The 19795-nt window shown below is 41.5% G+C and overlaps 1 protein-coding gene across 7 annotated transcripts in view; it reads right to left on the bottom strand.

The window, feature by feature from the left end:
• Positions 1-19795, bottom strand: part of adgrb1a (adhesion G protein-coupled receptor B1a) — a 119741-nt gene that overhangs the window by 51783 nt on the left and 48163 nt on the right. For all 7 annotated transcript variants that reach the window (XM_058052779.2, XM_058052774.2, XM_058052770.2 and 4 more), the window contains 11 exons: positions 19353-19517; positions 19102-19266; positions 18865-18966; positions 18689-18795; positions 17165-17359; positions 16486-16554; positions 15078-15186; positions 14813-14956; positions 6756-6831; positions 2382-2484; positions 2248-2291 (listed from right to left, as the gene is read on the bottom strand). In XM_058052779.2, coding sequence (XP_057908762.2) covers positions 2248-2291; positions 2382-2484; positions 6756-6831; positions 14813-14956; positions 15078-15186; positions 16486-16554; positions 17165-17359; positions 18689-18795; positions 18865-18966; positions 19102-19266; positions 19353-19517 — 1279 coding nt within the window. The remainder of the gene's footprint in view (positions 1-2247; positions 2292-2381; positions 2485-6755; positions 6832-14812; positions 14957-15077; positions 15187-16485; positions 16555-17164; positions 17360-18688; positions 18796-18864; positions 18967-19101; positions 19267-19352; positions 19518-19795) is intronic.

The raw sequence follows: 19795 nt of genomic DNA, 5'->3' as shown, positions 1-19795 counted from the left end.
CACATGAATGAAAAAGATTTCCCAAATCAAACAGCTACAAAAAAAAAAAAATATGAGTTCTGTCAGAAAAGTTCCAGGACTGGTGTCATAAAAGATATTTTTTCAAATCCAAACTAAAGGTTTTTCTCCTTTGAAGTAATCCATCTGGAGTCTAACGCACTTTCCCAGCCATCTCCGCCACGCCTTCATTCTTACGGGATCCTTTGCAGCTCTGTTGACACGATCATCTTGATGTTGTCCATGTCTTCAAAACATATCCCCTTCAGGTTTGCCAAAGAAGACAAAAATCACATGGTCCTGGTCAGCTGAGTAGGAAGGTTATTCCATTTCTCCAGCTCGACGATATTTGCCTCTTCTTTGATATTTGCCTTGGAGGCAAGATTTTGCAGTAGACAATGTCCCTCACATTGAAGAATGCAATCAACATCAACAGTCCTGGAGCTTTTCTGACACATCTCATACATAATGGGACATTTCCGGTGTAAAAATTACCATTTATCCTGGAAAGTGTACACTCGTACAGGGTAGTGATGTAAGATTTTTTGCATTTTAGCATGGTGGCAGTTTCTTCCCACAGGCCAAAACATACAGTACATCGCTGATGTGTACAATTATTTTTATGAATAATAAAATCTATGAAAGTTTGGGATCACTTGGACATTTTTTTAGCCAGTCTGAGATAAGGCTTTTTCTTGGCAGTCCTGCCATGAAATCCAGCATCCTGAAGTTGCCGCTTCACTGTTGGTACTGACACTGATCTTTGACGGGTACTATTTAGTGCAATTTTGTCTTAAACTACACTACTTTTTATGTCCTTGTTAGACCCAGTTTGTGCTGCTCTCTGAAGGGAACAGTGGTAAGAGATTTTAGTTCTAGTTTAGATTTTTAGATGGGCTTTATAATAATCTATTAGCCTTATAAAATGATTAACTGATTAACCGATTAATTAACTGATATGGCTGATTAACAACAGCCATACCAGGAGATTGATGCAGAGGACTGCCAGTTGTTGATAGTGGGCCTCTATGCAAAAATGTAGCTCATTCTTTTGAAAATCATCTGATTCATTTTAATTGATTCTAAAATGGATAAAAATGTTTATTAAATGCATGAAAATGCGTTTTTCTTTGGAAAACTAAGACATTTGCAAGTGATCCCAAACTTTTTAACAGTAGTGTATATGTGTTCTGTGATTGGCTGGCGACCAGTCCAGGGTGTACCCCGCCTCTCACCCGAAGACAGCTGGGATAGGCTCCAGCATACCCGTAACCCTTGTGAGGATAAGATGGATGGATGGATAAAATATCATACAATTGCCGTCCCAATTTCTTTAAATAAAAATATCCTGTATATAATGGGTAAGTTCATCAATACTGCATCAATACTGCAAGTGACAATGCTGATGGTATCCACGCTGGAGCCACAGCAACCTGAGGAACGGTGTAGCGTACCGTTTAATGGGCAGTCGTGTCATTTTTCAGGAAATATCAATTATTTTCAAATGCAAATATTGACAAGTATTACATAGATTAGTCTTTTTTTTTACATGTATTTCCATTCCAAACCTCACATCAATCACCCACAAATTACTTTTTTTAAACCTTGGTATGCTCACACTATCATTGGGTCTGCTTGTCATTAATGCTGACATTCAAAACCACAAAAACAGTAAATGGGGAGTCATGGTAACATTAATAGCAAAAGATAATTTTCATTAGCTTACTTTTGCATGCTTAATTTTTGGTATAGACTCTACGCCCGTGTTTCGACGTGACAGTTGACACCCAACTAATCTCTTTGCAAATGTACGGCGTATGAGGAGATTGTAGATGTCAGAAAAATGAGAGACACTTCTAATTTTCCACACGCTTGCACCAGTGTTGTAGTACTGACAGTTGGCTGTTAATACTACATTTCACAAGAGAGGAGCTGTCCAACACACTCAGCACTATTGACTAGATACTGGCACAATAATACTATATATATAAAGATTTCAAAACCAAAGATGGCCGACGGTGCTTGGATTGTTCGTAGAATATTATTCCCCCCCCCCGGGACAAGTAGAATATTTGTTCAAACAGTCTCAGCGATGCATTTGTGGAATGTTTTGCATGTCAAGGCACGCGAGTAGAAGTAATGCAATAATGCAATGAGCATATTTAGATTTATACTGACTGAATACACACAACCCACGACATGAGAAAATATAGTCTAAAAACATGAATTTAATAACCAAGTGCACCTTACCTCTCACTCTCGTCCCAGGATATACAGGTCTGGTTTGTGGTGCCCTTGTGAATGAAATGTACAAATCAATTAAAAAGGCACAGAGAGTACGGCTGATTAGCTACTTTGAAACAAAACATTGACTAGTCACTCACGTTGTACAAGTGAGAGAATTCAACGGTAACTGGAGCAGAGAGGGACGCAGGGGTGGGTTTGATGGTGACTGATACAATCTTGGAGTTGAGAACTGTGCTGTTTCTACGGGGACAAAGAAAACAGAATTACTGTGACAAAATCTAGAAGACAACATTTTACAAGACTCCCTTGCTCCATAAATGATGAATGGGTGATATAGTTTCATAAGAAGCTTATTTACTCCAATCCCTCCCATTTGTAGTTAGTTAAACATGGCTACCAATTATAATAACGCTAATAGTAAGGTAACTTAAGTAAGTACTCATCATGACTGGCCTAAGGATGCTCCAGTCAGGATTTTATGCTGCCAATTCCGATCACTCAGGACTGAAATCGGTCAAAATGGATTAATTGTATATTTTTTCATTTATTTATGATGATTGTTGGGCTGCACAGTGGACGAGTGGTTAGCGTGCAGACCTCACAGCTAGGAGACCAGGGTTCAATTCCACCCTCAGCCATCTCTGTGTGGAGTTTGCATGTTCTCCCCGTGCATGCGTGGGTTTTCTCCGGGTACTCCGGTTTCCTCCCACATTCCAAAAACATGCTAGGTTAATTGGCGACTCCAAATTGTCCATAGGTATGAATGTGAGTGTGAATGGTTGTTTGTCTATATGTGCCCTGTGATTGACTGGCAACCAGGGTGTACCCCACCTCTCGGCCGAAGACAGCTGGGATAGGCTCCAACACCCCCGCGACCCTTGTGACGATAAGCATGTAAAGTTTGCATCCCGAAACAAATACCATGAAAAATATCTCACTGGAATAAAACAAACATTTAATAGAGTATGCCGATTTTTCCAGGCTCAGGGTGCAGCCTGTCAAACGGCAGCTAACATAGTCAACATTGCCCCGTATGTGCGTGACCATCAGATGGCTAAGCAAATAACCAGAGCAATAATTGAATTCATTGGACTACATGACCAGCCTTTTTCTGCCGGGTTCTACCGACTGCTCTCTCACATGGAGAACCACGACTACTACCTCCACAATGGTCCAAAATGGTTTTGTCTAAAGTGATTTTAGGGTTCGTTTCTTCAGATCATATAGCAGGAATTCTGGGCACCATAAAAAAAATATATCGACAGGTCATATACTGTATGTTATTGATATTGGTATCACAATTGGCTGCATAAAACCCTGATGGCAGCATCCCTAATACAAATTCTCAGTAGTGGTAGGCAAAACCGTTCATTTCAGTGAACCGGATCATTCCGGTTCATTCAGTAAAAAGATCAGTTCATTTTGTTCGGTCAATTGGTCGTTAGCCTGTGATCTACCCCTGTGCATAGACCCGGTCAGCCGTGTCGAGTCAGTCCGTTCACTCATATTTGTTCCGACTCAACAGCGCAACAACACGTGATGACTAGTGGTGTGTCGGTCATGAACGAACGGGTCAAAAGAACTTGTTTTGTTTTGGGAATGAAATGAATGAGGTAAACGACAGTGTCGGTCAATCTCTCGGTCTCGGTCTTTCAGTCAGCTAACTCCACCCACCCGCAGAGCGAGGTGCGACAATAGGATAAGACAGGCAAACACGCAGATAGTCCCGCCCTGCAAAAGGAACGGTCAACTGACTCTCCAGCCAATCAAAAGAAAGTATTTGTGACTGAACGCACTGAACGGGTATTTTAGAGGCGGTGACTTTGTTCATTCCGTTCACAAAAAAGAACTACTTCTTTTGACCTGTTCGTTCATGACTGACACACCACTAGTTCTCAGTATGGTGCGTCTGATACGATAAGTTATAGGCTCCTGAGTTCAGCTTTTACGGAACTGTCCAGTGCTAGATACCGTGGCTTACCACTATTTATTTTGATTTATTTTGATTATTTAGTTTTGTACGTATTTCACGCATCTTAATAAAGGCAGTAACAGATGACAAAGACGATCACAGTCCGTTACTGTGTTTTACTCGCTTCTCTCTCTCCATGTCTCCACGCTTCCGCCTCTTTGTTAGGCATTGTGATTCCTAGTCTTCATAGTATCTATCAATCATGGGGTATGAGGCAATCACAAAGAAATTAATTGCTACTGGAGGTGGTTTTTCTGAAGAATTCTGGACAGCCAAACACGTTCGACGTGTCTTGCTCTGGCTTCTCATATCATCAGTGTATGCTTTAAGCACAATTACCCCTTCACCATTGCAAAACACAATCAGTCACTTTAATCTTTCATGGCATCTAGTCTCTTGCCTCAAACTCATCTCATTTTGCTCGAGGGGCAATCAAATGCAAAAATGAAAAAAAGATAAGAAAGAACGGAAATGGCAGAAGCTGAGGGAGATGAAAGCCGTCCGCAGAGTTTGACCGAGGAGTGAGATTTAGGGTTTGTTTCACTTTCCCGATTCAGTATGTTGAAATTCTTACTACCAGCTTGTGATGGTTTTCTACGACTCCAAAAGCGGTCATTCAGAATATGACCTCAAACATTATACATCATGTGTGCCAATGCATACATGATGTATAATAAACTATATAAAATAAAATATAAATAAAATAAATATAAAATAAATGTATAATAAACATGATGTATGACATAAACTGGCTTTCTTTCAATGCAGACCTACCAACATGTACACATTTATAGTACTCTTGCATATTCTTGTATGCTCTCCATTTTGTTGCATTTTCTGGAAAATAATTGAGAAGCAATGAACTGAAAGCATATGGAGGAGGTGGCTTTTTCCCAGCGTGCGCATCTTGCTTTTTCAGAGAGGAGCTGCCATCTATCTCCACACATTTAAAATTGATGTGAAACAAAGCTGAACTGATGAGGTGTATGCTGACAGCATTTGTTTCACCGCGTCATAAAAATTCACCACAGAAAAGCTGTTTCCCAGCAAGAACATGTTTGGTGAACGCATGGCTTGCGTTTACTGCACTCATGCATTGAATTACAGGGGGTATCTCTGTTTTCTTCACAATTCGTTCCAAAAGGTCTGACCAAAGATGAAATGACAATGTTTTCCCATAGGAAATAATGTCAACCATTTAATCCATTCCAGACACGCAAAATATTAACATTCATTCATTTTCTACTGCTATCCTCACGAGGGTCACGGTGGGTGCTGGAGCCTATCCCAGCTGTCTTTGGGCAAGAGGCAGGGTACACCCTGGACTGGTCGCCAGCCAATCACAGGGCACATACGTATAGACAAACAACCATTCACACTCACATTCATTTGGAGTCGCCAATTAACCTAGCATGTTTTTGGAATGTGGGAGGAAACGGGAGTACCCGGAGAAAACCCACGCATGCACAGGGAGAACATGCAAACTCCACACAGAGATGGACGAGGGTGGAATTGAACTTGTGTCTCCTAGGTGTGAGGCCTGCGTGCTAACCACTTGTTCTCCATGCAGCCCGATTACTATACTCATTCATTATCTACGGCTTTTCCTCACGTGGGTCGCGGGGGTGCTGGAGCCTATCAAAGCTGTCTTCAGCCGAGAGGCGGGGTACACCCTGGACTGGTCGCCAGCCAATCACAGGGCACATATAGACAAACAACCATTCACACTCACATTCATACCTATGGACAATTTGGAGTCGCCAATGAACCTAGCATGTTTTTGGAATGTGGGAGGAAACGGGAGTACCCGGAGAAAACCCACACATGCACGGGGAGAACATGCAAACTCCACACAGAGATGGCCGAGGGTGGAATTGAACCCTGTTCTCCTAGCTGTGAGGTCTGCGCGCTAACCACTTGTTCTCCATGTAGCCCTATTAATATACTCATTCGTTCATTAATTGTGTACCACTTTTCCTCACGAGGGTCGCGGAGGGTGCTGGAGCCTATCACAGCTGTCTTCAGCCGAGAGGCAGGGTACACCCTGGACTGGTCGCCAGCCAATCACAGGGCACATATAGACAAACAACCATTCACACTCACATTCATACCTATGGACAATTTGGAGTCGCCAATTAACCTAGCATGTTTTTGGAATGTGGGAGGAAACCGGAGTACCCGGAGAAAACCCACGGGGAGAACATGCAAACTCCACACAGAGATGGGCAAGGGTGGAATTGAACTCCTAGCTGTGAGGCCTGCGTGCTAACCACTTGTCCTCCATGCAAAAATCATTCTAAATGTCGCATGGATGAGATTATTAATCACTGAAGACTGTGAAGTTGGTAAGAGAGAGGGAGGAAGGAGAAAAAACGGGATCCACACCAACAAAATCTGGCCCGCGGGCCAGTTGTGGACCACATTTTTGATAGGCCTGCTAATGACGCATTATAGAAAAATTGGAGAAGAATTGAGCAGTTGAGGAGTGGTATATTTTATACAAGATGTTAAAAAAAAATTACGCCAAAAATGGTCTTACCTCTGGAAATTCAGAAGGCTTCCCAGGTTTCTGTACAGAACTATTCCCGTTACAAACGTCGAGGTGTCATCTGAATCTGAGAGACAGAGGCACAACAAGAGAGAAACAAGCAAAGAGGTCAAAATCAGAATTCTGAATCTCAATGGTGCATTTTTTTTTTTTTTTTTTTTGAACACGAGGCCTGTGTTAGAGGAAAAATCCAGGTCAGCCATGCTGTGTCCACTCCTTCAGCCCCCAAGAGCTCTTTAGAATGGAGGTGGCCTACATGACTAGTCAGCTATAAATGGTGTTGCTTTACACAGATTCGCTTGGACATACATTCAGGTCATGTGTTTTCACAAGCTCGCTTTCATTCACATTTATATTGATAGTGAAAACAGCAACACTTGGCACATACAGTATGACAGCTCATTCTTATTACCTGCTGGGAATATGTATGTATATATATATTTATATGTGTATATTCTATGTACTTTTTGAGGGTGGATTTATTTTGGTCTTGCTGCTACTATCAGCGTGTTGCTGTGAAACTTTAATTTCCCCCTGCTGTCAAATGTTGAACATTGATTGATATCTGTGTAGGCTTGGCCTTATGTTCACTTTATAATACAGTATATACCGGTTTTTTTTTTCTTCCATATTTCAAATATTTTTTTGTACAGACGGCAATCACTGTGTATATTTCCAGTCACCCTCCCATTTAAATTCATTCATTCATTCATTTTCAATTAGACCTAATTTCATGAGGATAATATTTTACTACTATGAGGGAAAATAATGTCATTTTTGTATAATAACGCAGAAATTTTCATAATAAGTCAGAACATTACGAGAAAGAAAAACAACTAATAAACTTGCAATTTTTGGAAAATTAAGTTGTGGTTATGTTAAATGAAATAGGAAAGAAAAAGTTTTAATATTTTGAGAAAAAAGCAAAATAAAATATTACATTTTAGGTAAATCAGGTTGGGAAAATATTTTAATATTATGGGAATAACATCAAAATATTATGTCATTATATTCATTCATTCATTTTCTACTGCTTAGCCTCACAAGGGTCGCAGGGGTGCTGGAGCTTATCCCAGCTGTCTTCGGGCGAGAGGTGGGCTACACCCTGGACTGGTGGCCAGCCAATCACAGGGCACATATAGACAAACAACCATTCACACTCACATTCATACCTATGGACAATTTGGAGTCGCCAATTAACCTAGCATGTTTTTGGAGAAACACTTTGGAGAACATGCAAACTGCACACAGACATGCCCGAAGGTGGAATCAAACTGGGGTCTCCTAGCTGCGAGGCATGTACACTAACCACTCAAACACCGTACAGCCTTCCCATTTAAGTTCATTCATTCATTCATTCATTTTCTACCGCTTTTCCTCACGAGGGTCGCGGGGCTGCTGGAGCCTATCCCAGCTGTCTTTTGGCGAGAGGCGGGGTCCACCCTGGACTGATCGCCAGCCAATCACAGGGCACATATAGACAAACAACCATTCACACTCACATTCATACCTATGGACAATTTGGAGTCGCCAATTAACATAGCAAGTTTTTGGAGAAACACTTTGGAGAACATGCAAACTGCACACAGACATGCCCGAGGGTGGAATCAAACTGGGGTCTCCTAGCTGCGAGGCATGTACACTAACCACTCAAACACCGTACAGCCTTCCCATTTAAGTTCATTCATTCATTCATTCATTTTCTACCGCTTTTCCTCACGAGGGTCGCAGGGGTGCTGGATCCTATCCCAGCTGTCTTCGGGCGAGAGGCGGGGTACACCCTGGACTGGTCGCCAGCCAATCAAAGGGCACATATAGACAAACAACCATTCACACTCACATTCATACCTATGGACAATTTGGAGTCGCCAATTAACCTAGCATGTTTTTGGAGAAACACTTTGGAGAACATGCAAACTGCACACAGAGATGCCCGAGGGTGGAATCGAACTCGGGTCCCCTGGCTGCGAGGCCTGTACATTAACCACTCAAACACCGTGCAGCCTTCCCATTTAAATAGTTTCCCGTATTTTACCTTCCTTCAAAAGGAAAAAAAAATGTAAATCCTCTCGGGTGCTGCAGGTGACAATGGTGACGCGATGCGACTGACAGGCAGTATAAAAGCCCGGTTATGCACAAGTCGCTTGTGACGTGATTCATTCAAATTGACAGCGCGAGATAGAGGGATGAACGTGAAAAAAAAAAAACATTGTTACATAAAATAAGATGTCGTTCGACTGCTTTCCTCACATGAAAAAAAAACAAAACACTCCGGTCGAGACCCCCAATATGTACTTCCTGGAAAGTCTGATCAGGTAATTGTGCCAACATAGCGAATCAAATCATTTGAGCTTGTCAACTCCCAACCAAGCGAGACAGAGTATATACATATAAAACAGGAATGGCGTCCTGATTCAATAGGAATGTCAAATCCGGCATTCTGACAACGAGAAGGTTTCAAAAAGGCCTCAGGCAAAAGGAACCCTTTTTTCCTGCTGATGTGTCAAAGGTGAAAAACAACTCCCATCTGCTGAGCCATCTGAAAACATCCAGCTCCTCTACTCAAGCACACTATACGGCAGCTTGAGAGAATGTCGCAGTGTGCCAGGCCGCAGGCGGAGACTATAGCTCCCAGGCAACAGCTGAGCTTTCATGGGCATCAAGGGTGAACCAAGTGAGTAGTGTATGTGTGTGCAAAGCAGATAACGCACTGCATTATGTTTCATATTCATCAAGCTTTTGGCTGGCCTATCTGAAATTCATATAAACCAGATTGTAGCCTGGAGGTAACATAAATCAGTGATTCAAATAATTTCTTCAAAATTAGTTTGGTGTGCTTGAACTGAGTGCACTGTCGACATAATATTAATTCACTTTGTTGCAAAAAAAGCAATATTTAAGCAACATTTGCATAAATTGGGACTTATATTAGAACAAGCGTGGTAGATTTATTTTAACTGAAAGAGACTGACAATATATTAAATATGAAATTAATTTGTATTGGATATGATTGAAGGAAATAAGTATTTCATCCCCAAGCAAAATCTGCCTAATCTAAGTAATTGGTGGTAAAAAAAAAAAAAACAAAAACAGAGGTCACAGGGGTCACACTTTTTTCGGATGGATTTGGTCTCCAAATCCTGAAGTTTTCGAAATTGTCAATCGTCAACTTTTAGCTTCCTCTGATTATTCCTCAGATTATCTATGGTATTAAAGTCCAGAGACTGGTCCAGAATAATAGTCTTTTTCATCTTAAGGCAGCACGGCGGTCAAGTGGTTAGCGCGCAGACCTCACAGCTAGGAGACCAGGGTTCAATTCCACCCTCGGCCATCTCTGCGTAGAGTTTGCATATTCTCGCCATGCATGCGTGGGTACTCCGGTTTCCTCCCACATTCCAAAAACATGCTAGGTTAATTAGCGACTCCGAATTGTCCATAGGTATGAATGTGAGTGTGAATGGTTGTTTGTCTATATGTGCCCTGTGATTGGCTGGCCACCAGTCCAGGGTGTACCCCGCCTCTTGCCCGAAGACAGCTGGGATAGGCTCCAGCACCCCCGTGACCCTTGTGAGTGGTAGAAAATGAATTAATTAATATATATGATTGAAGGAAATAAGTATTTCATCCCCAAGCAAAATCTGACTAATCAAACTAATTGGTGGGGGGAAAAAACCCTGTTGTTGGTCACAGGGGTCACACTTTTTTCGGATGGATTTGGTGTTCTGCTTGCTACAGATACACTCCAAATCCTGAAGATTTCGAAATTGTCAATCATCAACTTTTAGCTTCCTCCACAGATTATCTATGGTATTAAGGTCCAGAGACTGGTCCAGAATAATAGTCTTTTTCAAGTTAAGGCACTGTTTAAGGTGCCTTGATGCAGTGCTAGTTCTACATTCAAAAGTGCCCCGACCTTGGATCCCCTTGTTTTCACCCTCCTGGCAACTCAGTTTGGTTTTATCCACTAATGCGAGGTGGATGAGATGTGCCAGTGAAGGACGCCCATCCTACACAAATATCTTGACCTGATGAGCAAATAAGCCCCCCCCTCCCTTTCCTTGTGGCGCTCCCTAGAGAATGGAGTTCCGGGCAAATGCCAATGTTGCCCACAGCTAGAAGCACCAATGACCTTAAGTTTTGACTCATTGTCATGCTGGGAGACTCATCCAAAAGACCCATCTTCAGGCCCCGTTCTTTGGCCCCTCAATGCAGTTCATTGGTGGAACTCGCAACCTGACTAAATGTGTGTGTAGCACAACTAAACATGTTGGTATTGACTCTTGATTGTTGCCAGGTGTGTGCCAGAGCACTTTTGTGCATAGGTTGTGTCACTTTGCTGAGTTTTTGTGTGCTACAATCATCAACACGACATGGCCAGGAGGCATCCTAACCAGATGCACAAGGTCCCCTCATCTGGCTCCTCTAAATGCAGCAGAGCAGCAGCTCTGACATCCTGAGGAAGAAAGTCATTCTGGCTCTCATATCCTTGATCTTGTTCTTTCGGTCACTACCCACCAGACCATAGGCGACAACAGACAGATGCAGAGTCTGCATCCCTGCCAATGCCGAACTGATCCGTCTGTCAATCTCCCACTTGGTTCTTCACTCAATCGTGAAAAAGACCACACAATATGTGGCAATGTGTAATCGCTGGCTCGGAGTGGGCACTCTATGAAGACCGTGGACTCAGTTTTGGAGGGATTGATTGTCATCCCAGGCTGTGAACCACCCCGGTGAAAGATGAAGATCACTACCTGATGACAACCTAATGCTAGGACTCCATTGGGTTGGCGTCAGTTGGTGCCAAAGGTTATGTGATTGGCGCGTAGTGGCTTGTTGTGGCGCCGAATTAACGCGTTCGCTCATGTTGACATGTTGTCGTTATTCGGCGCCACAGCAAGCTACTACACGCCAATCACATAATCTGTGGCATGAACTGGCACCAACTGGCGCCGGACCAGTGGACTCCTACCATCATTGGCGCAACTTGGCTCGTGCCATTACATTCCAATGGATTCCAATAGGTGGATTGTTTGTGACAGTTGGTTCCACTCGGTGGACATTTGCATCAAGCAATTGCCGCAATGAAGATTTTAAACATTTTGAAATTTTCTTGCCGTCAAACTCATTTTTTTCCACCATTACGGGCCACCACAAGCCAGTTGGGAGGCAGTTTGAGCCACTGCACACCACTAGACACCTTATTGGTGACACTAGGCGCCACAGCAAATTGCATTGGCGCAAACTGGCACCAACTGGCGCCAGCCCAGTGGACTCCTAGCATCATTGGCGCAACTTGGCTCGTGCCATTACATTCCAGTGGATTCCAAAAGGCGGATTGTTGGTGACATTTGGTTCCACTTGGTGGACATTTGCATCAAGAAATTGGCACGATGAAGATTTTTAAAATTTTAAAGTTTTCTTGCCGCCAAACTCAATTTTTGCCACTGTTACGGGTCACGACGAGCCAGTTGGGAGGCAGTTTGAGCCACTGCACACCACTAGACACTTTATTGGCGACACTAGGCACCACAGCAAATTGCATTGGCACCAACTGGCACCAACTGGCACCAACTGGCGCCGGCCCAGTGTACTCTTAGCATTAAGGCTGAATTAAGCAACAGTTTAAGCGACGCTATCTGGCTCCACCCCCTCCAAAGACTCCAGCGGACCTTGACACGCACCTCCAAAAATTTCAGAAGTTGTAACAGAGCTGTGATTGGCCGGCTTTTCTTCTTACATCATTTTTGATTTTCTAATTGCCAACCTTAACGCCACACAAACAGCGGAATCCACAACATCAATAGGTCGTTACGATACGTTTGTTTTTTAGTTTCCCCGTTATGTAGATGGATCTTTTTAGGGCTCTTCTTAAAGACGGAGACCACCCAAACACCAAAATCATTGGGACTGGCAGCGGAATAACAAGCCAGAGACCAAACGAGGACTAAACCAGCGTTTGCATCAACAATGTCATCTTTAACAGTACTGACATATTCGCAGTATGCCTGAACCCCCTTGTGTGGGACTGTGTTTGAATTGTTCACATTACTCCAGTGCAAACTTTCTAATCCTCTCACCTCCTTTTTTTTTTTTTTTTTTTTTGAGGTAGGATCATCTTCTGCCGCAGCAGCATCTAGGTTTTGCTTGCCTATATACCCGAGTTGAAAGGAGTAGGTGGAAAGGGTTGACAGCCACCTATAATTGGGTGCATGAGGTTTTGCATAATCTGGACATATGTCATAACTACCTAGAAATCCGTTCCATAAATGTCACAGACAGGTTGTCAGTAATTGCCAGTTTAAGGTTAACAATTCTTACTTTTGTCTTTACTGAGCTTATACATATATTTCATATACATATATATTTCCCAACAGCCCTTATTTAAATACACAATATTTGTCAAAATGGGGCTGCACGGCGGTGAAGTGGTTAGCGCGCAGACCTCACAGCTAGGAGACCAGGGTTCAATTCCACACTAAACCATCTCATGCGTGGGTTTTCTCCGGGTACTCCGGTTTCCTCCCACATTCCAAAAACATGCTAGGTTAATTGGTGACACCAAATTGTCCATAGGTATGAATGTGAGTGTGAATGGTTGTTTGTCTATATGTGCCCTGTGATTGGCTGGCGACCAGTCCAGTGTGTACCCTCTCGCCCAAAGACAGCTGGGATAGGCTCCAGCAGCCCCGCCACCTTCATGAGCAAAAAGCGGTAGAAAATGAATGAATGAATATTTGTCAAAATGGGGCTGCACGGTGGTTAGCGCAAAGACCTCACAGCTAGGAGACCAGGGTTCAATTCCACCCTTGGCCATCTCTGTGTGGAGTTTGCATGTTCTCCCCGTGCATGCGTGGGTTTTCTCCGGGTACTCCGGTTTCCTCCCACATTCCAAAAACATGCTAGGTTAATTAGCAACTCCAAATTGTCCATCGGTATGAATGTGAGTGTGAATGGTTGTTTGTCTATATGTACCCTGTGATTGGCTGGCGACCAGTCTCGCCCGAATACAGCTGGGATAGGCTCCAGCAACTCCCGCAACCCTCGTGAAGAAAAAGCGGTAGAAAATGAATGAATGAATGAATGAATATTTGTCAAAATGCAAACACAATATGGTTAGTTCAAAACATATGCATGTTCGTGTGCATGCATGTGATGTGTTTGCTGTTCTCTCTCTGCACGTTGCTGCAGGGCCTGGAGTTGAAGTAGGGGCTAATCAGGCAAAGTCCCTACACCTGGGCCCAGTATAGCCTGAATGACTTAAAGCAGAGGCAATGGTAGTCCCCATTGGCGACTTTGACTTGCCACTACCGACCTCCCCTGGCCCTTCTGTTTTTGCATGGCGCTATACATAAGATCAATACATCCACATCAGACATGAGCGATTGGCTGGCCGTGACATATTGACATATGAAACATTAGATGTTAGCCAATCTATCTTCCAATGACGGTCCAATTGTGATGAATGACTTCCTTTAAATGTACAACACTATATTATCTAGGTTATATAGGTACTGTTTCTGCTATCCTATTACCGTATTTTCCGGACTATAAGTCACACTTTTTTTCATAGGTTGGCTGTTCCTGCGACTTATACTCCAGAGCGACTTATAAATGAAAAATTATGTTACATTATGTTACATACAACACTGTAAGCTCTTGCAATGTTTCATTCATTCATTCATTCATTTTCTACCGCTTTTTCCTCACGAAAACTGTCTTCGGGCAAGAGGCGGGGTACACCCTGGACTTGTCGCCAGCCAATCACAGGGCACATATAGACAAACAACCATTCACACTCACATTCATACCTATGGACAATTTGGAGTCGCCAATTAACCTAGCATGTTTTTGGAATGTGGGAGAAAACCGGAGTAGTCGAAGAAAACCCACGCATGCACGGGGAGAACATGCAAACACCACACAGCAATGTCTGAAGGTGGAATTGAACCCTGGTCACCTAGCTGTGAGGCCTGCGTGCTAACCACTTTCTCCGCCGTGCAGCCGCATTTTAATGATAGATTATATTATAATGTTGCAGCTCTCACCTGTCTTTCCCGTTAACAGGATGTGTTTTGGAATGGTGACTTTGTCCTCTGAGTTGCGGGCCCAATCCACCATGCCCCTCCAGCCCTTCATGGGGAAACTGATGTCAGCGTTACCCAGCATCGGACGCTTGTGGATGCTCAAAACTGTAGCAGAAGATGACACAAATTAAACTTCGAAGACACTACAGTCCATTTATCAACATTTTCAGTGATTGTACAAGTAAAACAAAACCCTAGTTTTCAGGACTTGGGCTTGAGGGCTTACCTAGGTTATCAGTTACTTCATACATGTCCTGAAAGTCTTTCATTCTAAGACCAATGACATCCACAAAGTCCTCAATCAGGCGGAACAGCTCTTTGACATTTGGACCTAGCTGTGAGAACACAATGAATACAAAAATCGGGTTGTTGGATTCGGAGTATAAATCCTGAAGTACTTCAAAGATGAATGAGAGTCAGGGATAATCTTCTACAAGTTTCTGCATCTTCTGGATGCGTTCCAGAGGACAGATAGCTTATAGCAGGGGTCTCAAACACGCGGCCCGTGGGCCAAATGTGGCCCGCAGGACACTAGTTTGAGGCCCGCGCCTTGATATGAAAGTTTAATGTTAGTGCGGCCCGCGCAAGTTTGATATGGATGCTGTATGGTATCATGTACCCAGAAAAAATTATTACGTTTGATTAATGTTCATGTTAAAGGTTAAATAACTGTTAATAGTTATCCTCCCTATCCGTGTGGAAGTGGTAAGTTTTTGGCTATTTAAGTTTAAAGGAAATAACTTGGAGGCTACCGTTTAGGTCGCTAGCTCTCTAGTTTGCGAGTGAGCATGTGTCTCAAGACCCTGCAGTTGCGCAATATGTTGTAAATAAAAAGAGTATAAATGTGACTATAGTCGTGTTTTGTCATGTCTACAGGGCTCTAATAATGCTTTGTTCATTTTAATCTGAAAAAAATAATTTGTCTACCCACCAACTATATGTGGTTTCTTAAGTTTTTATTATTTGCCGTTTTATTATTATTATTATTATATTTATTTATTACTGATTGATTTTCTTTATTCTTGATTTGTTTATTTATTTTTCATCTTATTTTGTGCAGAAAAATAAAAAGTAAGATATTTGAGAACATTGGAATGTTTTATCAGAGCTTTTATTGTAGAAAATCGGAACCAAAGCACTGAAAAAGTTTGTATATTTTTCCGTTTTTAATAAATGCGTTTTTTTTTTTGGTTTTGTTTTTAAAACCTGATGCAGCCCAGCCTTGCCCAGACCCTAGCTCCAGTGGCCCCCAGGTAAATTGAGTTTGAGACCCCTGGCTTACGTATAGTGAACATATTCAAGAGTAGACATGATGTTTTTTTTTTTTTGATACTCAGAGCTCAGATTTGTCCTAAATCCTTCCTGTTGTGCAAAGTTCCTATATAGATATAAGATGGTATTGCACAAGATGAGGAATACAGCAGATGGAGGAGTGGATGTTTCCTTTAACTCGTCAGCTTTAGCTATATAGAAAATATACAGGTGTTTGTCAGACTGCTGTAAAACCAAGCAGTCGTGCAGCACTGTGGTCATTATTATGCAAATTCTGTATAATTCCCTCGTGCTCCACATAAAGTGTAAGTAGCGATTTAGTGATAATGTACATGCAATTTAAAAAAAAAGATTATCCTTACCAGTTGTGCTTCTTCCCATCGTTCCCTGTTCTCTTCCATTAGCAAATTGCTGACCGACTGCACAAAGTTCTGGAGAAAAGGAAAAATAAGTCTCATTGTCTCTGTTTTCCATTCGGCAAGAGGAAGATTAGCAATATAAAAAAAAAAATGTCATTAAATGTTTTGAAAATGCTACAATCCTTAATAAAACTAAAATCTTCCTGCCTGAGTTCAATTTGAGTACATTTGTTCAGCTTTAGACATTAAATTTGATTATAAAGTGTATTATTATACATGTTTACGGCAGTGTACGGTGTTTAGCATGTCGGATTCCTCCCATTTTCCCCAAAATTATCCCCGGGTGAATTCTCCATATGTTCCCTGTGATTGACTGGCACCCGGCCTCGGGAGAACCCTCCCTCTTGCCTATAAGTCAACTGGGATAGGAGGGATTAATGAATGCTAATGACAATATTTAATTATTAAAATGTATTTGGTGCTTCCTGAGGTGACCAGAAAGTTCCTTTTAATGGATTCCAAAGTAAAAAAAAAAAGGTCTGGCTCATCAACGATTAATGCTAGTGGGGCAAAACAGTTAATCTGTAATTATGAATGAATAATTTAATTTATAAATGTAAATGGGGGGTTTGAGAGATGAATAATTCTGTGTTATAAAACTATTTAACAAATATGACTTCACCCTCATGTCTGCGCTGCTGGGGCTGTAGTATGCCCTCCTGAAGATTTCAGTCATGTTCTTCAGCACGTCTATAATGGCCAGCAAATCCCCGCTGTAGCTGGTGCCGTCACTGGAAGTGACTCTCAGTTTAGTCATCACTTCCGAGACTCCATCTCCCACAAGGCCTCGCTGTGCTTTGGACAAATGATCCCGTGTCTAAGAGAGAGAGTTAATCAACACCACAATACACATTTTTGCAGGAGTAACATCTTTGTAGTGATAGTAACACAATATAGCGGAATGTATATCATCATTATACACAGTAATCCGTTTCATCCCTGGTCATTTTATTTAAGCAACAATGAAATGTTCTATTTTCCTACATTTTCTCACATTGAAAAATTGGAAGAGCCCGCGTTTTTTTTTTTTTTTACTTGTACCTATCTACATAACTGTAAATGTAAAATTATTCACGACTTTCACAGGATGTGCAAATAAGGTCAGGGTTGAAGTGCTTTCCGCCAATTTAACAGCATGATACTATTCTAACAAATTTTACAGCAATCACGCTAATTGATTTTGAAAGGCCACATATCGTGCCGGAAATCATAGTGCAATTTGGCAATATCATTTAAATTTGAATTCATTTTTTTTTTCTATTCTATTCAACAGTGCTGTGCAGTCAGACCCAGCAAGGCCTTCTCTGCAGGCCTTCGCACTATCATAAGCACTGACATACATTTACAACTTAAATTGTCATATATGTAATATAATGTATAATGTGATATAAGATACCGTACACTCATATGTCAGCAGTTTCTTGACAGCGTACTTCCTGCGGTAGCTATTGTTTCATATGTGTATCATAATGGCGGTTTTACATGTGTATTACCCAATGTAGGAGACACGACAAGAGTAAATTTATGAAGTAACTAAAACTCCTCTTCGTGTCTGTTACAGTAAATGTGTTCCCTAGTTCCCTCGTTGAACGCTGCCACCTAGTGGACGGTGTAGAATACAGTACTACATTCACAGTTTCGATGCTTCTTCTGACTTGTTGTATTTTAATTCATTTAGTTAGTTCAATTTAGCCATTTTTCTTATTGAAAATTGTTAATTTAGCAGGGGATATGTACAATTTGCTTAAATTTGCTAAGTTCCCACTAAAGGTCCAGGTACCCAAATGCACCACCCACCACTGCTATTCTATATTATATTATATTATATTATATTATATTATATTATATTATATTATATTATATTATATTATATTATATTATATTATATTATATTATATTATATTATATTATATTATATTATATTATATTATATTATATTATATTATATTATATTATATTATATTATATTATATTATATACATTCTTGGTCTGGATTATCCTTAGGACTAAAAGTATTAAAAGTATTGAATGCTCAGCAATTATTTAATTATTTGATGTAATTTTTTCCTTATTTGAGGTTGCAACCATTTTCATATACTACACAATTCAGCTGCTATGAAATGTAAAAGAAAAATATGACACGCACCAAAGTCTGGATGCTGCGATAATCATTGGAAATGCACTTCATATAGGTAGGATTCTCCCAGAATGCAATGCCCTCCTCATCAAGGGTGCAGTGACGGAGAATAAGCCCTGTAATTCAAAAGAGATATCCATTTGGTATTAATACTCAAATATATAAATAATGAACTGAAAACTGACCCATTGCATTGGGAGGACATCGTACTGCTGCCGTATCTCCAGCAGGAGTCATCTTCCAAACAACGTTGGAATAGTTGTCTTCGCCGCATATTTCATGAGGTTCTAGTCACACCAAAATAGAAATCAATTAGTCGCACTGCACTGCGTATCATAGAGAGTGATTTTATTTTCCAAATTACCGTCTCTCAAAAGGGCAAACTGGAAAAGCAACAAGCAGGGGTGTTTTCTTTCACTTACCGGGGCATCTTTTTTCATTACAGTGTCGAATCTCCTCTCGTTCTGCAGGGCAAGTCTGCCCTCCAAAAAAGGGCCCATAACATATTCTGTTTCTCTGCTGGCTGCCCCCACCACAAGTCTTGGAACAACTTGACCACAAAGACCATGGCTGCCACCTACCATCCACTGAAAGAATATTAACATTAATGCAACTACACAAAACGTACAGCTTAAACAATGAATATGATTATGAAGTTGATTATGTCTCCTACCAGGACATTCCCCGAGGAAGCAGTCCACAGTCTCCAGCCACTCGCCTCTGCATTCCGAACCTCCATACGAGGGGCCGTTACACTCCCTTGTCCGCTGCATTGTCCCATTAGAGCAGGAGGCTGAGCAGGAGCTCCAAGTGGACCACTCATTCCACACTCCATCCACTAAAAAGTGGCAACAACAGCAAAGTAAATTCAAGACATAAATCACAACTTAAATCATTAGAAAGGTCAGAGAAGAAATGGTCACACTAAAAAGATGGTTTGATGATAATAAATTGTCCTTGAACTTAAATAAAAGTAAAATCATGCTGTTTGGTAACAGCAGAAAGGACGCGCACCAGCAAATACAAATAAACGGTGTAGACATTGAATGGGTGAAAGAAAATACATTTCTGGGGATCACAATAGATGAAAATATGAGCTGGAAACCTCATATTACA

Source organism: Doryrhamphus excisus, linkage group LG5 (genome assembly GCF_037039965.1).
Source record: "Doryrhamphus excisus strain RoL-2023G ecotype Guam linkage group LG5, RoL_Dexc_Guam_v1.1, whole genome shotgun sequence".
Lineage (NCBI taxonomy): Eukaryota > Metazoa > Chordata > Actinopteri > Syngnathiformes > Syngnathidae > Doryrhamphus > Doryrhamphus excisus.
The sequence above is the reverse complement of the archived record's forward strand: the minus strand, read 5'-3'. Positions and strand labels throughout refer to the sequence as shown.